Source organism: Glycine soja, chromosome 3 (genome assembly GCF_004193775.1).
Source record: "Glycine soja cultivar W05 chromosome 3, ASM419377v2, whole genome shotgun sequence".
Classification (NCBI taxonomy): domain Eukaryota; kingdom Viridiplantae; phylum Streptophyta; class Magnoliopsida; order Fabales; family Fabaceae; genus Glycine; species Glycine soja.
The window spans coordinates 43,234,205-43,246,980 of NC_041004.1; the positions used below are offsets into that span (position 1 = coordinate 43,234,205).

At 32.7% G+C, this 12,776-nt stretch overlaps 2 protein-coding genes across 2 annotated transcripts; both read right to left on the reverse strand.

The window, feature by feature from the left end:
* Positions 1–242: 242 nt before the first annotated feature.
* Positions 243–2,634, reverse strand: LOC114407302 (MATH domain and coiled-coil domain-containing protein At3g58270-like). Its single transcript, XM_028370354.1, has 4 exons — positions 2,451–2,634; positions 2,027–2,175; positions 1,716–1,870; positions 243–1,330 (listed from the first exon to the last, which is right to left on the reverse strand). The coding sequence occupies exons 2-4, from the start codon at positions 2,146–2,148 to the stop codon at positions 474–476; spliced, it is 1,134 nt and encodes a 377-aa protein (XP_028226155.1). The 5' UTR covers positions 2,149–2,175; positions 2,451–2,634; the 3' UTR covers positions 243–473.
* A 2,980-nt stretch (positions 2,635–5,614) lies between these two features.
* LOC114407304 (rhomboid-like protein 15) lies at positions 5,615–11,884 on the reverse strand. The gene is made up of 13 exons (XM_028370356.1): positions 11,576–11,884; positions 11,042–11,207; positions 10,244–10,547; positions 9,829–9,861; positions 9,653–9,744; positions 9,474–9,547; positions 8,838–8,932; positions 8,673–8,742; positions 7,444–7,622; positions 6,648–6,699; positions 6,504–6,560; positions 5,964–6,038; positions 5,615–5,855 (listed from the first exon to the last, which is right to left on the reverse strand). Exons 1-13 carry the CDS (start codon positions 11,615–11,617, stop codon positions 5,850–5,852), a joined length of 1,245 nt encoding a protein of 414 aa, XP_028226157.1. The 5' UTR covers positions 11,618–11,884; the 3' UTR covers positions 5,615–5,849.
* Between the last annotated feature and the right edge of the window lie 892 nt (positions 11,885–12,776).

The following is a 12,776-nucleotide window of genomic DNA, read 5'->3' on the forward strand; positions in this document are numbered from 1 at the left end:
AGTCAATAACGTTGTTAAATTTGTAGCGAATTGTCCAAAACGTCCTCTGACTTAACCCTCACAGTCTGCTTCTTCATCTTCATTTGTCTCCTCTTCATCTTCCTTTCTCCACCCTTCACCCTCACCACCGCACCTCCTCCACAATCTTCATCACCGCACCCCTCCACAATAACCATCACCATCCTCCGTGTCACGAGCTTTAGTTTCAACGCGGCCACTGCCGCCGCAGAACAAAAAAAAAATAGCAGCAAAAGTCACAAAGCAATGGTACATAAACTTGATTGAATGGTAACATCTACAATTGCTTTGTGTAAACAAAAAAGTTATCAGCCAAAATCATACCCCATATTGTAAGTATCAAACATACAGAGAAGTATTAGCAGCGGGCACCCAAGGCATTTCCCACCATAATTTGCAAGGAAATGGAACTTATGAGAAAAATCAAGTTCACTAATCACTATATATGCAATGCGCTAAAACATGGCATATCCTAAATCAGCACTCAAATCCATCTCTATGAAACCTTTTCGTGCTTCAGTCAAGGCCCTCCTTGCTACCTCAAACTCAGCTTCTGCAGCTTCCAATTCTCCCCTCAGCTTCTTCATTTTAATCTCCAAAGCAACCACACTGTCTTTGAGTTTATTCACTTCACCTGTTTTATCCAAATGAGCTTCCATACCCAATGCAGATTGAACATAAGGCTCCAACCAAGACAATTGAAATCCGGAGTGCTTAACAAGTTCTTCCCATAAACCTCGAAGGCGATTGCATGCATCTTCATTCATATCCTTCACCTTACTTGTCTTGAGTAAATGCAGAACTTGGCCCAAAGATGTGAATGCCCATAGTTTAAACCATCTTGAACTTTTCCTCTGGCTCCTTATCAGGGAAGGATGCCATATGCATGCCTCCTCCAACAGTGGAACAAAAGCAGCCTCTTCTTTTCCTAAACTCGCCAAATCTAAAAGGTCTTTTAGTGTCAAATCTGAACTTTGAACTTCCCCTTCTGTTTGACTAGACCCACAGGTTGAAGAACTAAGTGTCTCACTCTCATCTGATATTTCTGTTTCTGTTTCTTTATCATCTTCCTGCTGTGTGGATTCTGAATTACTTGCTGCTTGATCACCTAATTTAGAGTCTTTGGTTGGAGTGATTTTGTTCAAATTGTTAGCTTCAACTTCAAGAGTGCTAAGATCTGAGACACAAACATGAGCTTCAATGATGCATGTGTCATTCACAAGATAGCCTTGTTTAGAGTCATAGAAGTCACTAAGATTCACAAAAGATGAGCCCCAGCTACGATATCCACCATTGAACTTCTGCTGAGTCTCTGAAAATGTACAAATATACATATCAGGAATTAGAAATTTAGAATCACATATGGTCAAATATTCCAATTGGTTAATGATAATTACTTCTAAAAAGTAACTAATGAAAAGTGAAACATACAACATATAAATACGGCGCGAGTAAGATGAGATAAACAAATTCATATCACTAAATGTGGCATGTTTAAGTAAATATCTTCCTTGAAGTTTGGAACCTAAATGCTCGTAGTGGTTTCCACTCTGTAGAGATGATGGTTAATGAGTAATGCTAATTTCTTCTATGAAACCATCATTACCAAGTGTATATATATGTACACCATCATTGCCAAGACAAAATCATGTTACAAGAACAGCAAAGAAGAGAACAATTAGTAAGACTGATATTACCCTTTACAACTGACTTATTGACATCCAATTGATTAACTAGAGCCAACTTGAAATACGTATTTCTGTTCCATCCATACGGAGGTAAAGAATCCGCAATCATCAAATATAATGAAAAATGGTCAACATTCTTCATTATTGGATACAAACGAATCCGCCTGCAAGGTAATTAAGACGAAAAACATAATTAATAATGAAAAGTAAAATAGGAGGTTCAACATATAGAAAAATTCGATGCTTTTAGGCTTATTGTAATCTTTGTGTATCTAAAATTAAACAACAAAATTTTAGACTTCAAACTAATTTCCCTGTACCATTTATAACCTCGGATTCGGAAAGCCTTGGATTGTAGTTTCTTGGTGTTCTGTTTTGAGAAATTTTCAATTTTCCACGTGAATGTCTCAAAACTAATACTCGTTCCCTTCTGATTGTCCATTCTACACTTCTAGTAGCTACATCTAAGCTGCCATTACAAAAGAATAAAGTCAATAAACCCAAACAGTGAACACTTCAAGATGGAAAATAATAAAAAGGGTAGACACACACACACGAGTATAGCACCAAAGGCTCGAAGAATTAGAATTAAGCACAGAAGTGAAATATTTATAAGTGCTCTACACTAATATATGAATATTACTACTGAATGAGCATAGAAGTAGAAAAAACAAGTGAATTTTGTTTGTACTGGAGCTAAAGTCCTAAAGGATTCAAATTTGAAATGGAATGGCAAACACTGACATTGCAGAAAAAGATTGGATAACCAAAATATTGGCTCAAGCTCCTCAAAGGGTCGCACTCGTCACCAACGTTGCCGGGACAATGGAAAAATGTATAAATATGCAGGTCATGAATGTGAGGACCGGGAATAATTGGAAGGAAAATAAAGGGAAGAAGTAGTATGAAATAATGAGAGTGAAGTCAAGTCAACCAGAATTGTTATGAAAGGAAGGAAGCTAAGTTTATACTTTATACTTAGAAATTCCACACAAACGTGGGACATATAATTTAGAGGGAAAAGGACCATTACCAATAAGATAAAAAAATGAAATTTTAGGGAGTCTACTTTAAAATCAACCAAAATAAATACATATAAATTGAATAATAGAAGAGAAATAGTGCAAATTTAGTTGGTTTTTCATTTTTCCATCGTGATATTCCTGTTTTATATCCTATTTTTAGTACTAATTAAGTATCAAAAGTCAAAATTAGTCATGAGGATCAGTATTCTTCCACGCGTAATACATTATAAAATATCGTCTCATTAAAATTCTAAGTAGAAAATTTATTTTCTCAAAACTATATCCTTATAGAAAAAAAAACTAATCTATACTATATTTTTTTAGGAGAAAACAGATGAGAACTACCAAATATTAAAATAATAATATTCATAATACAATGAATTATTTTTATTGAGAGCCATCGTGAAACATATAATTTTTTTTTAAGAGTCAACTAATTTGTCTGCTATAGAATATTGAGTGATGCTAAATTGATTGAACCTTCTATCCTAAGAATTCAGTAGAGCACATCTTATTTTATTTGATTATCAGTTAACACAAACCAGACTACCTTTTCTTCTTTCAATATTTTTTTTTTTTGAAAAAAAAAACTTCCTATTGATAATTTTTAAATTTCTCGATCTCAATAAGATTTAAATTTTAATAAAAATCAAATACTTAATACTAAGTCCACTTAAAAATCCATCCAAAGCGTAGCTGAATTTATTTGATTTGATACAAAGACAAAATATGAGATGGTAGAACATTCAATGGGATAAACCACTGAAGTCACCTCATTTTGGATGAAGTTTCGGTACATATCTCAATTCTCACATTCGTCAGTCATAAATTTTGTAGTTTATACGATACAAGCAGTTCCGTTATTAATATTTATTCGGATAAGATGTGCTGCTAGTTTTGTTCATTTTTTAAAATATCCTGAAATTGCGATCCACAATAAAACTCTGAAAGTTAAGTCAATGGGTGCGAGATGGAGAGTCAGCCAAATTGACGAATGACGGATATATCCTTAGATTATAATTTTTCTCCAAAAATTAAAATATATAACTTAAAAAATTAATGTTAAAATGTAATTTTTGTCTCCCTATTTTCTTAAATATGTAATTTTAATTCTTCTATTTTTAATTGAAACATTTCATCATGCACTTTTAAAAATTTTACGATTTTAATTTCTCATTTTTCAATTAACACATTTTATTTTTTATTTTTAAAAAATTCACAATTTTGATTTTTGATTCTTATAGTCAATTTCAAATGTTAATTTATGTATTATATAAATATTGGCAGACACTTTTTTTAATTATTTACTTGCTAACAAGTTTAATTTATTAAATAAAAGTATATAGTCAAGTCTGAAATTAAAAAAAGAAACTAAAATTATAAATTTTTTAAAAAGTGAGGATAAAATATTTTTTAAAAAATAAAAGAATTAAAATTATGAATTTTTAAAAAATAAATATATCAATTAAAAAATAAGAAGACTAAAATTACATATTTTAAAAAAATAAAAAATAAAAAATAAAAAATACATTTTAACCAAAAATTAACTTATTTTATCAGCTTACCACTACCGGAAAAAAAAAAAAGGACCTTGCCATTACCTTTTAAGATATGATTGCAATTGTGTAGAAAGTTTTCACGCATGAATTGCACGAACGCATACGTGTCAATAACATGTATATGATTATAATCAACAGAGTTCAAGAAACAATATAATTTGAAAAAAAAACGACGAATCAGTTCCTTGGTATATTATTTTACGAAAACGTTTTCATAACAACTAGCATTTTCCTTAAGATTTTATCAAAAGCCAATCTTCATTTTTCGAATCGGCAAGAATTTAGTTAACCACAACCGTTAAATACAACTTGGATTACTCATAATTTATATTGATAAATCTGATTTAAAATATGTATTCGAAATGTGAACCATCAATATTCAATATTCATCCAATAACTTCAATTCATGAATTCGTGAATGTAAGGATTCATTACCATTCAATTTCGAGGCTTGTTTCGTTTGTCTCATTTGCAGGGAGGACTGGGAACAAATCACAATCGTGAAGATCATGTTAACATGGTTTGTCCCCATTACGTAATAATTCAATTATGCAAAAATTCAATTAAGCCAAGGACAAAAATTGAAGTAAAAAACAAATATAAGAAATTTAAATCGTTATCGTTTCAAATTTCAGTGACCACCATCAGTTTATCAAATTACCAAACACCCCGCGACACCATTACCTTCGGCCATCCTGGCCCACGGCACGGCCACTCAGCATCACTGACAATTCATTTTTTAAAGAGAATAAACTCCAGAAAGTGCACTTTAATTAAATATATACACATATATTATTTAATTAATTAATCAATATCAATAAATAAACTAAAACGAAAAACTTACTCATGAGTGGCTAATTATGTTTGTTTTCTAGTTAAATTATATTCTTATTTTAAAAAAATAGACAAATACTAACCAATACACTTAAAGAATCAAAAATACAAATTGTAAAAAAAAAAACACATCTCATCGTAATTTTCAATAAGTTTTTAAATATTAATTCCTTATCCAATGTCAGATCCTAATCAACAAGACCAAGAAGAATTATAGAAACTGAGATTTCTAGGTTACCAAACAAACATCATTTTTCCACAAATTAAACCATTATCCTCGTTCACATCATCTTATTTTTTTTTAATTCAAAGTCAAACATTAAGTTGTAACCCCAGATCAGATGTAGTTAGTGTCTTTCTGCAAGCGGCAACACTAATTAATGATCTAAAATTGAATTTATGTTTTACTGCTGGGCACTGGCATTAGAGGCATTTTCTATATATGTATGTATAAACATGTTCAAGTGGGAAAAGAGAAAGGGAAAAAAAATCGAGCGAAACAAAATGTTTACTATTTCTTTAATTAACAACATATTCCTAACCATTGCTTGTATCATTTACATATGTTCAATTTCTGCTAATTGGCGTTAGCATGGCTATCAGGTGTGAGCGAATTGTTGTAGGGTCCAAAGATTAAACAGATACAGTGATTGAATAAAGCGCAATGACATACTCATTTAACAGCGTCAGGGAAGTCTCTGAGAATCCAAGAGAAGCTTTCTTTTTCAACCCTGCAAATGAGATAGCCCAAGAATTTTTCACAAAAAGAGAATCAAGAAAACAAATAAATAAATATGTAAGTGTAAAGAATTATAGATAAAGAAATGATCAACTAGGACCTGCTGGCTCATGAGTATTTCCACTGCCACATTGAGATCACCATCAGCAGCTGCCAGTGCCACTTCCACCTGCGTCTGAAACCAGCCCAAGACAAAGGCATAAAAAATATAGAACTAAGCTGTAGGTTTCAATCTACATTTGGTGCAGAAGCACCGGAATGATATCTCACCATGCACAGCATCTGAGAAAATAATTTTATGTAGGAGATATTTTATAACAGATATCACTTATCAAAAAACACTTTGACTTGTTCAGCTAGATTTCACTCTCTCTCTCTCTCACACACACATCACTCCTCCACAGAAATAATCAAGTTAAAAAATAAATTGATCTTCTTCATGAGACCGATAAGAAATACCAGAGAAGGACCCATAAGGAGATCAAACAACAATAACTTTAGACACTGGATCTGTTTGAATGAGAAAACCATTCTCAGATGAACAAGCATAATATGCAAGGAGCCAAGGACAAACAGGAAAGTTTTAAAAAGTTTCAAGCCATTTTCAGACCATAGAAAAGATAAGGAAATTGATTTTTACCCTGTCAAAGCCCATTGATACAAGTTTTCTAATCCCTTCTTCCGAAACAGCTGCACCCTGCATTTATAGGGGGGGAAATAGTAAATATTAACCATCCATATTAACCAAGAGAAAGTTTCAACTAAGGTATGTATGTAAAGGGACCTGATTCTGTGGAACACCAGCAGCTGCTGTAGCTACATTGTCAACTGAATGCCTAAATTGAATTAGAAAATTAAGTAAACATCATTCATACAGAAACACAAACTTAATAAGTTTAATTTAAGTAAAACAATGATTAGAAAAACAACCTATCTACAACTCAATGAACCCTTCATTAATATTACTAGATTCATGGACAATGGTTATAAAGAATATCGTATATGTATTTCTTATTCTGGAAATGTTATAAGCTTATATGTTTAACATGCATTATGAATATATCTGGGCGTCCAATAATTATGGACATATAAGTTGAATTATTTACATTTTATTATAATTCTTTGGATGTTAATACATATTTATGCTGTTTAAAATAGCTTACAATTAAAATTGTGTTTAAGTATTTTATAACTTAAACTAGATAAATATACTCTCATTCTTATGTTTTTTCAATATTACTTTTGAAGTTATTATACATAATTGCACCAATATGTGTTGCATGAATTAATTCAGGCTAGACAGATCAACTTGACCCCATAAGCTTATTGTTACATGTCAAACAGGGAACCCATTTACAAGCCAAGCTAATATAACTTGTGTTGGGTGGGTACATGTTGAAAATTGTCATTCCTAGAAAGGGGAAAAAACCAAGAATTTATCAGTCTATGCCTAATATTGTAGGTATTATGACAGGTTCAAACTTCAAAAGAAAAGATGATTGTGGTCAGCATATTAAAATTTTATTTCTAAATAGCAACCATCATAAGTTATCAATTATGCTCAAAACAATCTCTCATACCTTCCTTCGGACAACCGTTGAGGATTACTAGGAGTGGATGAATCTAAAGGACTATTGGGACTGCTATCCTCCAAAAGTCTAGCTTGAAGGTTTGAATCTGAATGAAGATGAGAAGCAGTTTGACCTTGAACAGCACCAAGGGTCCTTCCCCTCCCAGGGAACCTACTGTCCTCAGTTGACTGCAAGGTATCGCATAATACAATCAAATGTCAATAGATTGAAGCCTTCATCTCACAAAGAATATAAATATGAATACATGAACAAAACTAATAAACAAATGACTTGTATTAAGGCAGGGATATAATTTGAACTTTAAACTTCTCAATTCAATTTGACATAACCTCAATTTACTGACTAACTGACTACTCAATCAAAACTGCTGTTGTTAACCATCAGGGCATCAATAGATTCAAAGCCAGCTAATAAATGGCTTGAAATGGAAAGATAATGGGCCCATTTGTTACAACTTTTGTAAAAGAATCATTTCCTTTTTAAAAAATAATCACTTTTAGTTTTTTTATCAAATTGTTTTAGCTTTTCAAAACAATCAAAAGCTAAAAGAATCTAAAATCTGATTAAAATTAAAAGATTATTTTACATCATAATCACTTCTTTTTAATTTGTAACAAACTGGCCCAATATATCATTCAACTTGAACAGGGCAAAATCACGTTATGTAACATTTCATATTCCCAATAATGAACTTTCAAAGATAAGAAAGGCACATAATTTTTTTTTCTTATACCAATTGCTGATGCCAAAGCCCTATGGATGATGGATGTATAGATGAATCTAATGGATACAACATAATGTTTTAAAAAAACAAATGAGTTGAAGATAAAAGATTAATTCATATAAAAAAGAATCATCCCAGGTCAAAATACCTGACACTTTTAAATGACTACATGCAAGCACACTCTTTACACTTGCACCTAAATGCACACAAGAAAACTATTCATTGCATTTTTCATATATTGGTGCAAAATAACCAGGGTACTAACTAACAAACTTATATAAAATTAACCCTACAGAATTTGATTAGATTCAAAGATCAGCAGATCACATATAAGAGGTCCATGTACACTTGTCATGAATGAGTATTACACAACAATTTCGTTGCATTTGTTCACATTATGAGAAAAACAAAAATAGTTATCAAACCAGCAAACATGTACAAGACTATTTGAGAGTCCACCAAAAGTACTCATAAGACAAGATGGCACACGTACCTGAGCAGACACTTCCCTTTGAGGCATAAATGATGATAGGTTCCTCCAAACATTTCCAGAAAGTAATCCACTACCCCATGAAAGTATAGATTTGAAAATGTAGATTAGTGAAAACCACAGTATTTAGTATGGTTTCATGTGAAAACCACAGTATTTGGTATTTACCTGGTTGTTGAATTTTGGCTTGTATGTGTAGGAATATAACCCGAAGGATTTCCACCAGTGCAAACAATAAATTTTGGACGTCTCACACATGATGACTGAAAGTCAAGAGAACAAGCATATATACTAGTAAAAGTCCACATAAGATATATATATATATATATATATATATATATATATATATATATATATATATATATATATATGCATGTATTTTCATAGAATGAATATCTAGCAGATGCCTTTTTTATTTTTGTTTTTCATTTTAAAATAAAAGAAGTTACCAAGATATAATATAAAAATATTCGTTCACATTCCAGTCAATCACAACTTGTTCAGCACATCAATCCATTTTGTGAATTCATTTAGCCCCCCAAAAAGGGGAGAATTGTTGAAATCAAATACATTAACAACTCCAATGGTTAATTGAGTCAATATGCAATTAAGAAAAAAAAATTAATTTAAAACTATGCATGTCTGCAGAACAGGGGTTGGGGGGGGTATAGACAGCATTTGATAATACATATTTTATCTGGATTTGACAGTCCCTTGGACATTGAACTTAATATCATGGAACTAGCAATTAAAACTTTTCCCATCTTGGTGCACTACCAAAGCCTATTCCAGAAAGATACTTACAAACCAGGAGGAGGACTCAATGGAAGAATAAAATGATGTCCCAGGTATGAGGAAATTAAACAAGCCATATGTATCTGAAACATTAAGCATAGCATCATCCAAACAAGAGATAATTGCTCAATTTTTTTTGCAAAAATCAAAAATAAAAACAGAGAAGGAAAAAAAGAGTGAAATCTAACATGCAAACCCAGATAAAATGCCACAAAGGTGTCCAAGTAGTGAGACATTTTGCATGAGAAGCTGGAACACTACCAACAAAAAGAATGCATACCTAAACATAATATGTCCAATTATCACAAAAGGGAATTATCAAGATAAAAATCAAGAAATAAGTTCAATAAAAGGTCATACTCACCACTTGGCAGGCACATTAAACAATCCAAACACACTGCAGAATGAATAGAACAAGTTACTAAATTAGTGAACCCTTAATGATTGATGATGATACGTTATGTAACATGGCACATCTATTGAATGTATAGAGCTTTTTTAGTAAAAACCAGTTAAGAAAATCATTGCACGGTGAACTGGTTGGCAAAAGTGTACTAATAAAACAGAATAAATGTGATTGGAGATAACTTTCACAAAACAATCATTAGCATCATTTCTGAAAACAATATTAAACAATGTTACTATTTCAGCATCTTGGACAGCTTCCAAAACATGGTTTCTGCAAAATTATCTTGAAGAAAAAGGTGATTAACATACTAAATTGCATTTTCCCAACAGTGGCAAATTTCCTGCACAACAGTAATATTTATGTAGCTAACCTCCTTGATTGAACTCCACTCAGGCTTGTCTCTATAACAATCATTGAAAATAGAACTCCTGAGAAGCCTATCGCACACTCATTCATGAGGTAATCATATGTAAGTAAAGGATTGTGCGCCACCAGCAGTGCTATGAGAACATGGAATATGGCATTGCTTGTAGCCACCAAAATAATGACATAAAGCAAGCGAACTGAGCCCATGATCCTCTCCAGCTCAGAGCCCAGGGGAACTAAAGCCATCATGTTGAAGACAACATGAAGCAGTGAACCATGGAAAAGAATGGAGGTATAAATCCTGTAAACTGCATGTCAAAAAACAAATGATTCTGAGAGGAGCAATCAGACAACCACAAAACGAAAGCAACTGCTACAAGGAAAACAAGACCAAGAGCACAAGTTTGAACTTTCAACAATATTTAGAAAAGATAGTTCTCAGATATAGCAAGCAGCTTTCAAACCAACTAACCCAGTTAATAGCACCTGCTAGAATCAAATTCAATATACGAATGGGTTTAGTTTTCTGCATTACGATGTTTGCACAAGCTTGTCCAGACACTACATTGATTGAACAGTATAATACAATTCGAAGAAGAAAATAGGAAAAAACTTAGATACAGTTCCTTGGTTTTTGATGTTGTTTTCCAATCAGAATTGGAGTTTCACTTTAGAAGTCCACATAATATAGATTTGCATTAAAGGATTCTGTAGATTATTGAAATGAAACTCCAATTCTAACTGAAAACAGCACCAATTGCACCTAAAGAACTGTATGCAAGTTTTGTCCAAAGAAATATACCTTGAAACCGTGACACAACCGCAGATGGCAAGAAGCAAACCTCGTAGAAGGAATCATATCCAACCAAAAGACAAATCAAGTAAATGACTCCACAGACAACCACCACTGCAGAAGTGAGAAACGGAATGCTTTCCCACCATTGGCTCATCCTAGTAGGAAACCCGGCCTGAGTCAATTAAGCAATCAAGCACAATTAATCACAATAACATCAATGAAGGAAAATCTCTACCTAACCATTCTATCAAAACACTTAATAGAATCAGCGAATCCCAATATAGAAACATAGCAAACTATAAATTGAGATCTAAAGGTTGTTTCATTTCATTTGACAGACACGAATCGTACAGAACAGAACTGAAAGTGAAACAATGACCGAAATTATCACAGACACTACGGGATCTCGGACCAGAAACGAGGATTCTCAGTTCAGCTACTACGCTGAGTGCTGAGTGAAGTGTGGTGGCATCTAACCTCAAAATTGTGAGAGAAACGAAACGATGGTCGAAGTAAATAGGGAAATGGATCGGAGATTACCTCAGAAACGATGTTTGGTCTCATATTTCTTGCTCTTCGCATGCAACCAAGTTTAACTTCGCAGCTTTGGCTCACTACTCTCTCTGATTAACTAACAGACACGGGGTATTTGATACTTTTTTATAAATTTCAATTCGGATAACCGGTTTTGGATTGGAGTTGCTGATTCGGATTTTGACTCGCGAAAACCGTAGAGCCTACTTCTCTTTTCTTCACTTTGTTGGGGGATGCTGGGTTCGGATTTCACCCTCTTACCAACCTCCAAACAAATCGCAAGGTTTACAATGCGTTTCAACATTGTTATTAGTGTTAGTAAAACAAAATTATGATTTTATTTGAAATTTGACTATTAGACGGAGAATGAGAAAAAGTATATCCATAATTGTTTAATTAGAATATTATTTATTAAAAATTATAAACTTAAATATATTTTTCATATTACTACCTAATTTTTTTTCTTTTAGTACCTATAATGTTTTTTATAATCGATTTTTATATATGTTGTTAGTGTTATCAATTAAGTGATCACATGCAAACAGAATGACACATTCCATTATCGTATTATTACCATGTCAAACTCTAATAGATTCTGTCTAATTTTTTATTGTCGTTGTTAGAATCAGCTCAGTCGATGCTAACTTCAAATTTAAGTTTGTACAAAAGATAAGTTACAAAATGAAAAGTAGGATAAAGTTGGAAGTGATAAGATTACCGATTGGGACAATAGCAGACATCGATAAAGGTGACATGGAAGGTGAGGGTGGTGTCAGGGTGGAGGATGTGGAGGAGGGAGAAGTCGAAACCAAAGAATTTGAATGGAAGGAATTTGGCAAAGTAGAAAAGAGGTGTGTGATACCACGCGGGGTTAAGGTTGCGGGTGTGGTAGGAGTGGATGTGGGTGAGGGCGGGGAGGTTAAGAGTGTTGTGACTTGGTTTGGTATGTTGCTCCAAATCCATCAACATTGTTGTTTAAGGAGGAGAAAGACTTGACGTAGCAGAGGAGTGAAAGCATTAAGCACGGACACCGAATTAACCGATTCTACTAACAATAATAAAAATATCAATTAATTTGTTAAAAACTAACAAGGATTGTGTGACAATAATGATGTGTCACTTCATCTATCATATAATTACTTAATGGACATATACTAAGGATATCATTTTTTAGATGAAAAGTCACAATTATCATTTTTTTATAAAA